Genomic DNA, 16292 nt, shown 5'->3' on the forward strand with positions numbered 1-16292 from the left:
GTCCAGGTGCTGGCAGGAAAGGCTGGAGCGAAAACCTCCACCCCGGTAAAAGCCAAGCCGAAAACGAAGTTGGAGCCGACGGAACGCACTCGCCGCATGGAAAAGGGGCTGTGTTTGGGTTGTGGCCAAGCTGGTCATTTCCTCGCACAATGCCCATCGAAAGCGGTGACCGTGGTGAAAACTACTAGCAGCCCCCCGTCTAAAGCCCAGCCTGCCAAGAAAGCCACCCCGAAGAAAAGCGCCAAGTCTCTGCTGGTGCCGGTGGGCGCCGTGAAGGCGGTGGACGACTCAGAGGAAGGGAGCGGCCAGGAGGACGAGGATCAAGCGGAAGAGCTGTCGGGAAACGAGGACGGTCTGCTGTAAAGGCGCCCCGCCGGCAGGCCGCTAAAAGGGGCAAGAGCGCGGTGAGTGATTCCCCCTTGCTACTCCTACCGGCCACCCTCTCCAATCCCAAATCCGGGAAAACGGTGGGAATCCGTTGCATTGTAGATTCGGGGTGCACCCAATCCCTAGTGAGCCCAGCGCTGGCCGAGACTCTGGGGGTGGGGAAGGTGCCGCTGGGGGAACCTTTGCCGATCACCCAACTAGATCGGAAGTGCGCTCCTGGAGGGGAAGCCACAGTGAAGACGCGTCCCATGGACTTGGACATAAAAAAACATTGGGAGCAGATCCAGCCCTTGGTAGCGCCCCACTCCGCTTTTCCTTGCGTGCTGGGACTGGACTGGCTGAGGGACCACGACCCCACGGTGAAGTGGAAAGAAGGGACTGTGGAGTTCACCTCCCCTGAGTGCAAGCAACATGCTCGGCCGCAGCCTCTCCCGGGCAAAGGGGTAGTGGCAGCGTTAGGGCCCGTAGGGGCGGGGGCTCTCCCTCCGGAGTACCGGGGGTTTGCGGACGTGTTTGCGGAGGCTGAGTGCAACCAACTTCCTCCGCACCGTAAGACTGACTGTGCCATTGAATTAAAGAAAGGGGAGCCCCTCCCCAAAGCCAAACTCTATTCCATGAGTCCGAGGGAAATGGCCGAACTCAGGGAGTTTTTGGATAAAAACCTGGCACGGGGCTTCATCAGACCGGCCACCTCGCCTTTGGCGGCCCCGGTTCTTTTCGTGAAAAAGAAAGACGGTTCGCTGCGCCTTTGCACGGACTACCGGGGGCTGAATGCCGTTTCTACTTGCAACGCCTACCCGCTGCCTTTGATAAAGGACTTACTGGGTCATTTGGGGAAGGCGCGGGTTTTCACAAAACTTGATCTAAGGGAGGCCTATTACAGGGTCCGGATAAAAAAAGGACATGAGTATCTGACTGCTTTTAACACCCCCCTGGGACAATTTGAGTACACCGTAATGCCGTTCGGCCTCGCCGGCGCTCCGGGCGTGTTCATGAATATGATCAATGAAATTATGCACGATTTATTGTATCAGGGGGTGTTGGTGTACATTGATGATATTTTGGTGTATTCTGAAAATGTTGAGAGTCATACAAAATTAGTCTGTGAGGTGCTCCGCCGTCTGCGGAAGCACCAATTGTTCGCCAAACTGTCAAAATGTGAGTTCCACCGGGAGGCGGTAGAGTTTCTGGGTTTCAGAGTTTCCCAGGCAGGAATTGAAATGGACCCGGGCAAAGTGCGGGATCTGTTAGCTTGGGAACCTCCCCGCACTAGGAGGCAATTGCAAAGTTTCTTGGGGTTCGCTAACTTCTACAGAACGTTCATCCCCAGTTTCGCCAAGGTAGCACTGCCTCTGACTGACCTGTTAAAAACTAAACAGGGGGAAAAAACCGCAAGTCGCCCTGGTGCGCCGCTCCAGTGGACCCCCCAATGTCAGGGTGCATTCGAGAGGCTGAAACTGCTGTTTACCTCTGAACTGGTGCTGGCCCATGCCGACCCCACTAAACAATTCACGGTGCAAGTAGATTCGTCGGATGTGGCAATGGGGGCCGTGATCCTACAAGAGGGGGAGGATGGGAAGCTACACCCGCTAGCCTATTTGTCAAAAAAATTCTCCGGGGCCGAAAGAAACTGGGCCATTTGGGAAAAAGAGGCGGCTGCGGTGAAATTGGCTTTATCCACCTGGAGGCATTGGTTGGAAGGGTCCGCAGTCCCCTTCGCAGTCTGGACTGACCATAAAAACCTCTAGGCGCTCAAGCAGCCCTGCTCGCTCTCAGCGAAGCAGATGAGGTGGGCGGAGTTTTTCGCCCGTTTCAACTTCTCCCTCAAGCATCTGCCGGGCAAAATGAACTTTTTGGCGGATGCCCTGTCGCGCCTGCCCCAGTACAACAGCAAACGTGACCCATTGGTGGACACAGTGTTTACCCCCGCCCAACTGGGGATGGCCGCGGTGACGCGCAGCCAAACAAAGTCTGGAATGTCCATCCCAGGGGGTTGGGTCCAGAAGGGGGTGGTCCAGGACTCTGAATTCCACTCCCTCCGACCAGAGCTTACTGAGAAAGGGGGGTTATTTTTCAAAGGCGAGCGGCTTTTTGTCCCAGCAGCGGCGCGCGGGGACGTTTTAAAACTTTGTCACGATGCAAAGACCGCTGGACATTTTGGGTTTGTGAAAACCCTGCACCTGATCAGGAGACATTACTGGTGGCCAACCCTGCGCAAGGATGTGGAACAATACGTACAGGGGTGCCCCATTTGCATCGCTTCCAAACCGGCGGGGGGAAAGAAGAAGGGATTGTTGCAGCCCCAGCCCACCCCCTCCCGCCCATGGACTGATATCACCATGGACTTTATTACGGATCTGCCGCCCAGCCAGGGGAAAACCGTCATTTGGGTGGTAGTTGACGCCTTTTCCAAGCAGGCTCACTTCATTCCTTGTGCAAGCCTGCCGTCAGCAGCCAAATTGGCATCCTTATTCGTAAACCACATAATACGTCTACATGGGATCCCGGGGCGTGTCCTGACGGATCGGGGCCCCCAGTTCGTTGCCAAGTTCTGGCGGGAGCTTTTGAGGCTGCTGGGTGTGGAGCAAGCCCTCACCTCGGGCTATCACCCGGAGTCGAATGGCCAGACCGAAAGGGTTAATCAAATCCTGGAACAATATTTACGCTGTTTTATCAACCATCAGCAGGATGATTGGGTTGCACTCCTGCCACTCGCTGAATTTGCCTATAATAATGGGGCCCATGCCTCGACGGGTGTTTCTCCCTTTAAAGTAGTGTACGGTACTGACTTAGTTGCTGCGCCCACCTGGGAGCTTGCTTCCTCCGAAAGTCCTGAGGTCAGTAAGTGGGCAGAGACTATTAGTGCAGGATGGCCAGTAATCGTTGCTAGCCTCAAAGAGGCGAAACAGGCCTATAAGACCCAGGCAGATAAGAAACGGGCACCTGCGCCCGTATGGAAAATTGGAGACCTGGCCTATTTGTCCACAAAAAACCTGCGGTGCCAACAGAAGTCAAAGAAACTTGGGCCAAAGTACGTGGGGCCATTCAAGGTTGTAAAACTGATTAATGCTGTGACTGTGGAGTTGGCTTTGCCAAAAACTTACAGAAATGTGCATCCGGTTTTTCATTCCAGCCTGCTGCGAAGAGCTCCTGGCCCGGATGCGTGGCACCGCCCTCCAGATACGCCTGTGCCAATTTACATCGATAAAGACACCCACTATGAGGTCAACCAAATTCTGGACTCTCGTATGCACAAGGGTCGCCTCCAGTATTTGGTTGATTGGAAGGATTTCCCCTCAGGAGACAAGGAGTGGGTTGAGGCTGGGAACGTGAAGGCCCCGCCTTCTCCGGGCTTTCCATCGAGCGTTCCCTGACTGCCCTCGCCCGGTTGATGCAGGCTAGTGGGGAGAGTTAATTTTAGTGCGGAGGGATGTCAGGATTGTAGAATCTCTGTCATAAATTAGCTTGAGTTCCTCCATGTCAGTTATATTGTTTGATTGAACCTGGCGCCTGCTAGCCCAGGCCTTGTAGTTTGTAGCAGCTATAAAAATGAATAGTGTTGTTATGCTAACCTTATCTTGTTGTGGGCTCGCGGGGTTGTTGTCACCTCCTCAAGGCTGTGAGAGTGAAATCCTGTTTATGTTACACATATGTCTTTTCTCTTCTGCCCCCTCCCTTGGGAACTGTCAAGTTTTGGGCGGGAGAAATGTATTGATAAGCTGGGGCAAATCTGGCCTCAGGTCAGATTTGACTTCTCAGTCGCTTACGTGTAGTGCTAATCAATAAACTCTTTTCTATTAAGAAGTTTGTTGTGAGTTTCCTGTACGTTTGACAGTAGCAAAGGTTTTACATCTTGCCATGAGAAATCGTGAATGTATTATGTCTAAAGCATGATCTCTGCCTTTGTTCTCACTAGCAGTGGATCCTTTTGCACTTTCCCTTCTTATATTGTACTTTTATATGCTATTAAAGGCTTGTTGTTAATCATTTCCAATCTGCCTGAGCTATGCACCAAGGTCATACTGGTGCTGATAGCAAATTGGCACCAAGGAGAAATTCACTTCTATCCTTTTTTAGACGCTTTGTTGCTGAGGGCCAAGGATCGGGGGACGGCGATGTTGGCCACACAACACACTATTTCCATCCCTCAGACCCACGGTTTTCTTGCTCAGCAGTGACAAGAGTCACTTGACAACGACTCCAGATCTCAATATTTATTTACGGTCATTCAGACCCAAATTCAAATACATGTAATTAAAAACTTAAACAATTTAAAAATAGAAAAAACAGTAGTAATACTATAAACATTTTAAAAGGTCTGACATCATAGGAACTTTCAGATGTCAGATTCAGTAATTAAAACATACTTTAAGTTACCAGTGACAATTGGCTCTTTGTACTTTGGAAATTGGATCAGATAGAAATTTTCTGATCCACATACATAGTGCGCAATTTCATGGCAGCAGTGCAAAATTTACCTGTGCAGAGAGTTATTTGCCTATCTTCATCTTGAAGCAGCACCTTGATTTTCTCCTTTGGGGAAGTTCTTGGGTTGGTGTTCAAAATTGGCTGAATACAGTTGCATCTGATGACATCATAAATGAGGCAGAACAGAAGTACATGTTCATCTGACTCTATCCATTTGCTGGCACAAGGAAAGAATTTTCCTGATGCCGAATGTCCTGTTAAAACGCTGTAACACTGTATGTGGTCTGTAGATACTTTGATGCTGGTCAATGACCGTAATAAATAATCAATCAAGGACAGAATCTCTGAACAAGGTTCCCCCCCCCCCGTAACACCCCTCCAGCACAGTTGTCGGTAGAGCTGAACATCTTGCTTGTGCTAGGGCTCTTTTATTGGTGTTAAGTTCTAGGTCTGACAGATATGGGGGCTGGAACAAACTTATATCGGATCCTATCTGGACACAGAAACTCTGGTGTTTTGGCTAGATCCCTTTGCTGACTAATGTCCTTGGCCTTTTGCTTGATTATGGATTTAGCTTGATCCTGATGTAAGCTGGCTAGCTGTTGTTCCATAAAGCCAAGCTGTGATAGTTTGCGCTTCACAGTTTTTAACCAAATTGACTGCAACTCCAGACCTGGGGAGGAGGATTTGCACGCCCAGCACAACAGTTTTCAACCAGTTGACAAACAGAGAAAGGTGATACAGCTGGTTATGGAGATCATGGCCAGCAGGGCAGTCGACCTTATGCACCTAGTGGTGCTTCACGGGCTGATGATATCCACCATTGACATGGTGGCTGTGGCTCACTTTCACTTGAGTTCACTGCAGTGGATGCTTCTGCCATTCCAGCAGGACATCGCAAGATGAAGAGGCAAGAAACTGATACTGCCTACATCAGTCCGCAAAGAGCTCCTGTGGTGGACCCTTCCAGAAAATCTGACGAAAGGCATATGATTCAGTCATCTGAAGCACATCGTGGTCACTACGGATGCAAGCCAGAGGAGTTGGGGAACTCACTCATTGTGAGGAACACAGCGCAGGGCCGGTGGTGCCAACCAGGCCAGGGGCACAGCATAAACTGTCCAGAACTTCAGCCAGTCAAGCTGGCAGTTCTACGCTTCTGTCCAGCCCTTTGATGCACATGTGCATGAGCAATGCGACTGCGAAGTTGCACATCAACAGACAGGGCGGCACGAGTTGCCACATGCTGTACCTCGAGGCATCCCTGCTCATGAAAGGGGCAGAGCAGAACCCTGCCAGTCTCAGGGCCTAATACCTGAAGGGCCTTGATAACCAGCAAGTGGATTGAATCAACAGACAAAATCTCAACTCAGTGTCAGGAATGCAGATTTGAAAAGAAAACTCCACTGTGTAAAAGATGGTAGTTTATTCAAACAGAACTCCCTGGACACACAAAGATGAATCAAACAAGCACAGGTCAAACCCCAGCTATTATTCCGCCAGCTTCCTGCCTTTCCTGGACATTCCATCCAGACACAATAGTTAGAAATGCAAGTGCAAGGCCCGGGAGGCCAGCCAGATAAGATAACAAGCAGCACAGTGACCTTGGAGAACAGCACCTAATTCTAAGAACGATACAGAGAAACAGGTGTAGAGAATACTTTTGAAAATGGTTACACATAGGTTCAAAGTACAGCAATCAATCATGGCAGACACCTTGGGGTTCTGACAATAAGGAGAGTGAAATTTGAATCAGGAGGTCTTCCACCAGATCGTAGGCACGTTTGGCACCCCAGTGATGGATCCCCTGGTGACACCTCAGAGTACAGAGGCATTGATGTATTGCTACACAGCGGCAGAGGGGGTGGATAGTTTCAGTTGCCCATGGCCTCAAGGGCTTCTGTACAGGTTTCTGCAAGGTATTACACAGGATATGATGAGAAAAAGTGATTGTGATCGTCGTGGCATGACATTGGCCTTGACAGCCATGGTTTTCAGACCTGATTCAACTGTCACTGTACCGTGGTCGACCCATGGCCATTGCTATCTAGGAAGGGCCTTCTACTTCTAGGGCCATTTCTACACCCAGACCTATTGTGGCTGCAGCTGATGTCCTGGAAGTTGAGCAATGCTTTCTCCGGAATCTAGGTTTCACCACTGAGATAGTGGACATCATGTTGCAAGCAAGGAGATCATCCACCAGACGCATATACAACCATACTTGGTGTACCTTCCTGACATGGGCCTCCAAGAAAGGCCTGATAACAACTCGCCTGCCCTACAAGGACATCATAGACTATCTGTGTGATGGGAAACATCATCGGCTGAGGGCTAACACCCTAAGAAGTCAAGTGGCAGATCTGAATGCCATCTTAGGCATTGACCATTCCAACTCCATGATGATGAAAGCATACGTCAGATGTTTCTCAAAGGGGTCAAATAGCCAGATCTGCTGATCCAGCATAGGTTCCCAACATGGCAATTACCTATAGTTCTTTGCACCTTAACCAAGCCTTCTTTTGAACCCATCCATCAGTCTAAACTCAAGTACTTATTGTGGAAGGTGGAGTTCTCGTGGTCACCACCTCAGCCAGGCAGATCTCCGAATAGGCCGCCATCATCCAAGAAAGAACTCTGCTCCTTCAGAAAGGATGCAGTCAAATTGCGGACGGATCCTAGTTTTATTCCAAAGTCCTCTTCATGCTTTCACCGTGAAGAGCCGGTGGTCCTCCCTGCTTTTTACCCCAAACTGTGGACACAAGGGGAGAGGGACCAGTATACACTGGATGTGTGGCGGGCCCTGCACATCTACTTACACAGAACAGCAGGCTCGGACACATTGTTTATCTCCCATGGCTGGACAAACAGTGATTGGAAAGTTTCTTTGGCCATCATTGCCTATTGGGTCAAACAGTGCATTATCGAGGCCTATGAAGTCCAGGGCAAGATTGCTGCAAGGAAGATCGCAGTGCTGCAGTGTGGTTCATGGCCTTCTCCATCACTGCACTGGTGTTGGAAATCTGCTGTATGGCTACATGGTCTTTTTCTCCACCTTCGTGAGACACTACCACAGACACCAGTTGGTCTCTGGAGGCTGACTTTGGCTGTTATGTCTTGCAACAAATAAATCTAGAGTGAATGCGACATGTAGTCCCCGTCCCCCCCGGTACAGCTTGGGTTCTACTAACCATGCTGGATGACTTCGGCCCCATTCTAGGAGAACGAAACATTGGACTCACCTGAAGGTTTCTTCTCTCCAGTGGGGCAAAGTCATCCTGCCCAAGTGCACATTCACACACGCACACTAAATAAACAAGCAAACAACAACTTGACATTATATGAGAATGCAGGAGGGCTTGGGAACAACTGGAAGGTCAGGCTCTGGTCACCAGCTAAGTGGCTGCAAGAAATTTGCATTGCAATTGCCCTACCTAGGCAAGCAGAGGCGTGACTTAACCACTCTGGATGACTTTGCCCCACTGGAGAGAAGAAACCTTCAGGTGAGTCCAATGTTTTGTTTTCTCCCTAATACAACTACTGATGAAAGGGATAGGATAGAGAAGTAATGTCTTATGTTGTGTGACACAATTAGGTAGAATGCCCAGTTAAATATTGCTTCTACAGAGACTTGGGAATTAAACCCTGATCTGACCCCAGTTTACAAAGATCTGTTAATTTGGAGCTTATTCATCGTGTTCCAAAACATTGCTGTCTTAGCAATGTTTGTGAGATCTGGGTTCATTATAGGTTGGCACTCCAGTACTGCCTATCAAGGCTTGCATCTCTTCCATTATGCTTGACAGCACTTCCTTGTAAAAGATGGTTCCAAGATTAAAGGCCTAGTGCCTTCTAGCGCATCTTACAGCAGTGCTTAGTTTGGCCCAGTCATTTGTGTTAATCCCATGATTGTAAGAGTGTAATAGTTATCAGCATACATGACTGTTGCCTGCAGCATAATGATTTTCGTTGCAGATTACAGCGTGTTACCTACCCTTGGCCTGCTGTGATTTTTCTTGGGTTTTTCAAATTAATCGTAGAAATACCATCATTCTCAATTGGAAAATATAACCCTCGCTTCCTCCCCTGGTATGGTATGTGTGTAGCTGTCAGTGTCAGTCTGGTCATAGCTCAGAAAGAAGTCAGCGTTCTGTTTATTGCAGGAATAATAGGCCAAGTCATGTTATGTCAAATAGACAAATAGTAAAACACTGCCTCTGATACAAAGAGCTTGCTGTTTAGTGGCACCATTCTTTAAAAAATATTTTAATAATGTTTTTTTTAAATATGCAGCACAATTGAAAATACTTCTTCCTGCTGTAAACCCACCCTCTTTCCTATTCCTAAGCAGAGAAAAAAAGGTGGGAGGGGAGAGAGGGAAGGAAAAGAATGAGGTAAATGGAAAGAAAGTAAATATATAAAATAGAAGTACATTTATTTAATGCAGCACTGCAGCCAGATGAGATATTTGGCAATATATAATGTGCAATAGAGAAATATGAATATTTTCTAAAAACAGAGTAAACAAAGTAAAAGATTCTTAACATTTAAAATTAAAGGTTACAAGTTTAAAATTTAATAGTAAAACTCCTGTAAATCACCATTGGTATAGCTTCCTATGTGCTATAAATGTAAGCACAGTATTTAGCAACCTGCATGACGATAGGGAAATAAAATAGAAAAAAGAGAGGGGAGGTAAACTGTGTTCAAACAAAGTAAGTTTTATATCAAGTTTAATATGTATATTAACCCAAATGCAGTTATTTCATGTATGTATCCCTGGTTCCTCTATATATTTGTGAAACAGCCTGGGGGGGGGGGGGGTGGAACGGTCTGGGGTGTCCAAGCTGGAATCGCCTAAGAGGAGATTGTTAGCTGAGAACTGAAAAGAGGAGTCCAGAACAAAGTTAATCCGTTCTTCCACCTCTTGCTAGGATGGGGTAATAAGGGGTAACATTTCAAGAAATTCCTGTGGTCCATAAGGCCAGTCTGTGGACTCGGTCCAAGGTCCGGGCAGCCTGAATGATGATCTTTCTAAAAATTCCACTGGTTGGTGCTTGTGTCTGCAGCTTTGCATCTGCATTCCATTTTAGCCACAGTTCATCCAGTGCAGGTCTCAGTTCCAAGAACAGGAGAAGAATAAGAGTGTATGCAAGTAAGTGTTTCAGAATTTAAAAGGATAATAATTCCAGATTCTCTAATGCAGCTAAGCCATCAGAGACAAATTTGGCAGATAGGCGCTATTGACAAAATGTTCCTAGGCACAGGTGAGTTAACATCATAAACTCATATTTTGTCCAGGTATTCAAAACAATTGTGCTCTGTGACTTAATTATGCAAGTATCCAATATCGTCTTCTTGAGAATGCAGATCAAAGCCAAAGATGAAACCTGGTTCCTCCACAGCCTCCTAGCAGCCATTATAGTGTGAGAATGCAATTGTGTTTTTAGGATATTACGTATTTTACATTTTTCAGCCATGTACAGGGTTAAATGTGTTGAATTTCAAGTGTAGCTCATTCAAGTCTCTTTTAAGAAGCTCATAGACTCATAGAATAATAGAGTTGGAAGGGACCTCAAGGGTCAGCTGATATGTAGATTCAAAATCTCACCTGTTCTAATAGAAATACTTTGTGGAATATTTTAAGCCTGGAAAGATCAAATGTTCCTTTACTATGCAGTTTACCATATACTACTAGTAGTGAAGCCCTCTTTAAAAATGGACTAGGGCAGCAGTCCCCAACCCCCGGTCCTGGGACCAAGATCGGTCCATGGATCAGTTGGTACCGGGCCGCGGCTCCTCCTTGCCCTCCTTCCTGGCTGCTGCCCTGCCACTCTGCTGCTGGCTCACCTTTGGTTTTCTCCAGCGGCCGCCATGGTTGGGGCTCCCCCTTGGTGTGGCACTGTGCAGCTGCTGCTGGCAGCGCCCCTCAGCGGGCGGTGAGAAGTCAGGGGCGCCGGCGGGAAAGCAAGCGGAGCAGGGTCTCAGGCAGCGGCGGTAGGCTAACCCCTACCGGGTCAGAGTGGGGCTGCTCAGCACTGCACTTTATCAACTGGTGTCCAGGAGGGGGACAAGAGTGGTGAGACCAGCGTGTACACACTCGGCCCCCCACTACCTTCTTTGCAATGCAGGAGGAGCCAGAGTGGGGGGGGGAGCAGTGCAGAGCATGCACTTGGTCTCCTGCTGCCTTCTCAGGCATGCAGGAGGAGAGTGAGAGCAGCAAGGCAAGTGTGGAGGGTGTGATCCCACCATCTTTTCCGGCATGTAGGGCGGGGGAGAGCAGCTGGGCTGATGTGGAGAGTGCTTTTCAGCTTCACTGATGTGTGTGTGTGGCGAGCACTGGGGCTGGTGGCGTGCATGGCTGATCTGCTGTCTTGCCCTCCTGGTGGTAAGGAGTGCTGGAAGCACAGGTTTTCCATCCGGCACAAGGCTGGATGGCCATCACAACACTCCCTGAGGTTAGAAGGGCGGAAAGCAGGGCATGTGTGTAGTGGAGTATGACGGAACATGGTTGGACAGCTGACAGGCTTCCAGCCTCGTCTGATTGCGGCTCGTCGTCCTCAGGCTGAAGAGCGTTTGAACAACATGGTACTCCTTTTATTGGCCCTCACTGGGGGTGGGCCATCACCCTATTGGAGGGGGTAGCTCCCTTGCCGGTGGGCGGCCAGTCGGAGGGCCCAATCGGCAGGCGCTTTGCTCCTATTGTCAGTCCGGAGGAAGGGGCCAATTGGCACCCTTCCTCATCCCGGACAGAGCCCGCCCTAACTCCTCTCCCCCAGCCCTTAGCGCATTATTTAGTCTGCGGCACCTGTGGCGCCGCGGGCGGTGTTATCTATATCTTTTCATGTATTGTTGACTAGTTTTAATGTAAACCGCCCTGAGCCTTTGGGGAGGACGGTATATAAATCTAAATAAATAAATATATTGTTAAAAAAATCTCTGTGGAATATAGAATACAAAACACTAGACTATAAAGTTTAATCATATTGAATACTGGAATATTGTTCACTTTTAAGATGTTGATTTCCCCCCCTCTATTACATTAATCTCAACAATGCCATCTTAACTAGAATTGGAGCCTTCTAACTTTGACTTTTGGCGATTTAGAAGGGTACAAGTCTTATATTTCAAAACAGACAGTAATGGGAGGGGAAGTTAGTCAGTTAACAATTACTAGAGTGTGTTATTATCAAAATAATTGTTTGTATTATAGTTGTTGTTGTTGTTATTTAATTTTTAGACCGCCCTTCTCCAATAGGTCTCAGGGTGGTTTACAACATAAACGGTTAAAACACAATAAAATCCCCATAAAAATGCCAATTTATGTCAAACAACAAGTTACATATAACATATAAGTGGCGGTGGTCACAATTCTAATCGTATTTACCTGACTTCCCCCCAAGTTCAGCTTGGTGGGGGGAATAATATTCAGAAGAGGGTGGCGCCAATGCAATGGATCTAACAATAATCTCGATGTTAGAAATCTCAATATTGGAGGGGATCCTCCGATGGATTAGTGGGAGAGCTGCCCTGGCTTCAACCATATGCCTGGCGGAAGAGCTCTGTCTTGCAGGCCCTGCGGAAAGCTGGTAGATCCCGCAGGGCCCTTAGCTCTTCTGGGAGCTCATTCCACCAGGTTGGGGCCAGGACTGAAAAGGCCCTGGCCCGGGTTACAAAACACAATAAAAACAATATGGCACAGATATAAATAAATAAAACAAATGTAAGCATGGACCACTAAGTTACAATAAAAGGGATAAAATGGTGAATCAAGGTGGAGGCTCCTGTAAAAATGCATTAGCTCGAATCTTCCTTGCAGCCAGTGCCACCCAGTACGTTCATACCCGCAGAGTGGAGTGCTCTGCGGAGGCATAAGCAACAAGCGGTCCTGCAGGTAGATGGGACCCAGGCCGCGTATAGCCTTAAAGGTCAATACCAATACCTTGAATCTGATTCGGAAACAGACTGGTAACCCAGTGCAGATGAAGAAGCACCGGCTGAATGTGGGCCCTCAAAGGTGTTCTAGTGAGGACCCTGGCAGCCGCATTTTGGACCAGCTGTAACTTCCGAGTCAGAGATAAGGGAAGGCCCGCGTAGAGCGAGTTACAGAAGTCTTATCTGGAAGTGACCGTTGCATGGATCACTGTGGCCAGGTGTTCCGAGGACAGGTAGGGCGCTAGTAGCCGGGCTTGGCGAAGATGGAAAAACGCCGTCCGAGCTACATTGGTGATCTGAGCCTCCATAGAGAGGGAGGCATCAAATGTCACCCCCAAATTCCTTTCAACTGGTGCAGGTGTTAATTGCACCCCGTCCAGGCATGGGAGGCGCGCTTCCTGGTCCTGCCCTCTTCTACCCAGCCACAGGACCTCCGTCTTGGAGGGGTTGAGTTTCAGGCGACTCTGCCTGAGCCATCCAGCTACCGCTTCCAAACAGCTGGCAAATGTATCTGGGGTGGAGTCCGGCCGGCCGTCCATTAGGAAGTAGAGCTGGGTGTCATCCGCATATTGGTGGCATCCCAGCCCATAGCCCCGGACCAGTTGGGCTAGAGGGCGCATATAGATGTTAAAAAGTGTGGGGGAGAATATCGCTCCCTGCGGAACCCCACACGGGAACTTGCAAGGGCTCAACATATTCTCCCCTATCGCAACCCTCTACGTCCGGTTCTGGAGAAAGGAGACCAGCCTTTGAAGCGCAGTCCCCCTTATTCCAGCTCCGGCAAGGCAGTGTACCAATAACTCGTGGTCGACCACATCAAATGCGGGCGACAGGTCTAGAAGCACGAGAATGGTAAAGCCGCCTCGATCAAGCTGGCGCCGGATATCATCCATCAGTGCGACCAGCATGGTCTCCACCCCGTGGCCAGGGTGGAAGCCAGACTGGTATGGGTCGAGGGCCAAAGTTTCATCCAAGAAACCTAGGAGTTGGTCCCCCACGGCCCGCTCTATCACTTTACCCAGGAATGCCAAGTGCGAAACTGGGTGGTAACTGGCGGGGTTCCGCGGGTCCAATGATGGCTTTTTCAATAAAGGGCGTACCACTGCTTCCTTAAGCCCCTTGGGAAACTCTCCAGATGTTAAGGAGAGGTTGACAATCTCCCTCAAGGGGCCTCCTATCCGCTGGTCGCCCAATTTGAGCAACCAGGACGGACAGGGATCCAAGGGGCAAGTGGTCGCCCTCACTGAACCCAGTAATTTGTTCACTTCTGTTACAGAGAGCCGCCTGAAGCCATCAAACACTAACCCCCTTGACGGCCACGGAGCTTCCAGTTCACTAATTGTATCAATCGTGGCAGGTAGGTCACGGTGGACCGACAGGACTTTTTCCGCAAAACAGCTCGATAATGCCACACAGCTCAATTCCAATTCCCTTATAATTTGTTGCCCTTCCTCGAGGGTGGTAAGTGATCTGATTACCTTAAATAATTGTGCTGGGCGAGAGCTTGCGGACGGGATTTCTGCGGCGTAGAAGTCTCGTTTCGCCGCTTTCACCGCATTCTCATACGCCTTCATAAGCTTGCAATGAGATGTCCTTGTAGCTTCGTCGCGAGTCTGCCTCCACACTCGCTCAAGCTGTCTCACTTCCTTCTTCCTCTCCCGAAGCTCCTGGGAGTACCATGGAGTTATAATCTTAGGAATTCCATAGACACATTATTCATGCAGCGCTATCAATGTATACAGCACTGTACAGTATCAGCAAAAATGCACTCATGGATCTGCTTACTTGGGGACACATTTTCCTAGTCTTATGGTAAGTAGATCACCCAGCAGCATACATTCTCTTCACCATCCATGTCCAAGTTGTAACTTACCATGATGTTAGAGAAGGGTATACTTGTAGCTGCCTTATACTCAATCAGACAATAAGTCCATCAAAGCCAGAGTCTCCTGCTGTTTCCAATCTTCCCATCTCAGTGCAGTTAAGAAAAACCTACACTTGCTTTGAAAAAGAAAAGAAACAGAGAGGCTGCTTCCTTCATGCCCTGAACTTAGAGAATATACTGACTTTCCCTCATGCTTTCTGTAAATATCAGAGCAAAGACTTGGGAGGACGTCAAGGAAGAAGCTGGTATTGAATGGAGGCCAAGCCATTGTTTGTGGACCTGTGCGCCTATGAAAGGTCAGATCTCTCAAGTCATTAAGGCAGTGCAATCTGAAACTTCTGTAAGTCTGACTTTTCAGTCTGGCTGACTGTGTTTACTTTTCATGTCATGCTGATAAGTAGTTTGTTTTGTGAACAGTGTTTTACAAACACATAAAAGTTTGGAAATACCAGACACTGTTACGGTGACTACATACAACAGTGTTCATGTTCTCTGCATACCTTTTTTTATGTTTGCAGTGCTCTTGCTGTACTGTGGGAATCTCCATTATGGGGCTTAGATTTCTAGCAAGTCAGGTGGGTCTATATTTTTAAATATGCAGAAATGTATTCATGCAATTTATGGTCTGTGCTCATTCATGCATACATGCATTCATTCATGCATTCATTCATGCATTCATGCATTCATTTGTTTTTATACCGCCCATTCTTTAGAGCTCTGGGTGGTTTACATGGAACATTATGTAATTTTACATGGAACATTATAATAATTTAATCTATAGCATACAAGTATCAATACATCATAACAACCAAGTAACAATTTATAACACAACATAAATAATAACAACACTGGGAAGATCAAATTTGTTCAGTCATGGAAGGGCGTCTGAGGGTGGGCCCAGGCGATGTTCTCAGCAGGTCGGCCTCAAGCAAATGCCTGCTGGAAGAGCTCTCATTTGCAGGCCCTGCGGAACTGTGGAAGATCGGGCAGGGCTCTGATCTCTTCAGGGAGCTCATTCCACCAGGTGGGGGCCAGGACCGAAAAGGCTCTGGCCATTGTTGAGGTCCGCCATGCTTCTTTGGGGCCATAGATCCGCAGCCAGTTGGAAGTTGCGGGGCGCAAGGCTCTTTTGTGGGTATAGGCAGGGAGACGGTCTCTCAAGTACACCGGGCCCAAACTGCATATGGCCTTAAAGGTGGTTACCAAAACCTTAAGCTTAATCCGGAATTCAACTGGGAGCCAGCCGAGTTGTAGGAGTATAGGCTGGATGTGGGATCTCCATGATATTTTGGTGAGAATCCTGGCCGCAGCATTCTGCATCAATTGTAGTTTCCAGATCAAGGATAAGGGTAGGCCTGTGTAGAGTGAGTTGCAGAAGTCTAGTCTAGAGGTGACTGTTGCATGGATCACTGTGGCTAGGTGCTCTGGGTCCAGGTGAGCGCTAGTAGCTTGCCTTGGCAGAGATGGTAAAATGCCAGCTGCGCTACCTTTGTGACCTGGGCTTCCATTGTAAGAGAAGCATCCAGGATCATGGCCAGATTTCAGGGGCGGAGAGGACGTTTGGGAGCTATCTAATCAATAGCAGTCAGCATTCTGTCATGCCAGTCGCTGACCAGTCCATCTAGTGAAGTGCCGGGAGGCATTGGGTCCCGCAGAGCAT

General features: G+C 48.5%; 1 protein-coding gene across 5 annotated transcripts in view; it reads left to right on the top strand.

The window, feature by feature from the left end:
• The window catches only part of RNF145 (ring finger protein 145), a 214941-nt gene that overhangs the window by 33682 nt on the left and 164967 nt on the right, over positions 1-16292 (top strand). For 3 of the 5 annotated variants that reach the window (XR_013229158.1, XR_013229159.1, XM_077326384.1), the window contains exon 3: positions 14024-14104. The exons of the other annotated variants lie outside the window; for them this stretch is intronic. Coding sequence is in view for 1 of the 3 variants with exons in the window: in XM_077326384.1 (XP_077182499.1) it covers positions 14024-14104 (81 nt within the window). In the remaining 2 variants the exon portion in view is untranslated. The remainder of the gene's footprint in view (positions 1-14023; positions 14105-16292) is intronic. 5 annotated transcript variants of the gene reach the window in all.

This window comes from Paroedura picta, chromosome 3 (assembly GCF_049243985.1).
Source record: "Paroedura picta isolate Pp20150507F chromosome 3, Ppicta_v3.0, whole genome shotgun sequence".
Taxonomy (NCBI): Eukaryota; Metazoa; Chordata; class Lepidosauria; order Squamata; family Gekkonidae; genus Paroedura; species Paroedura picta.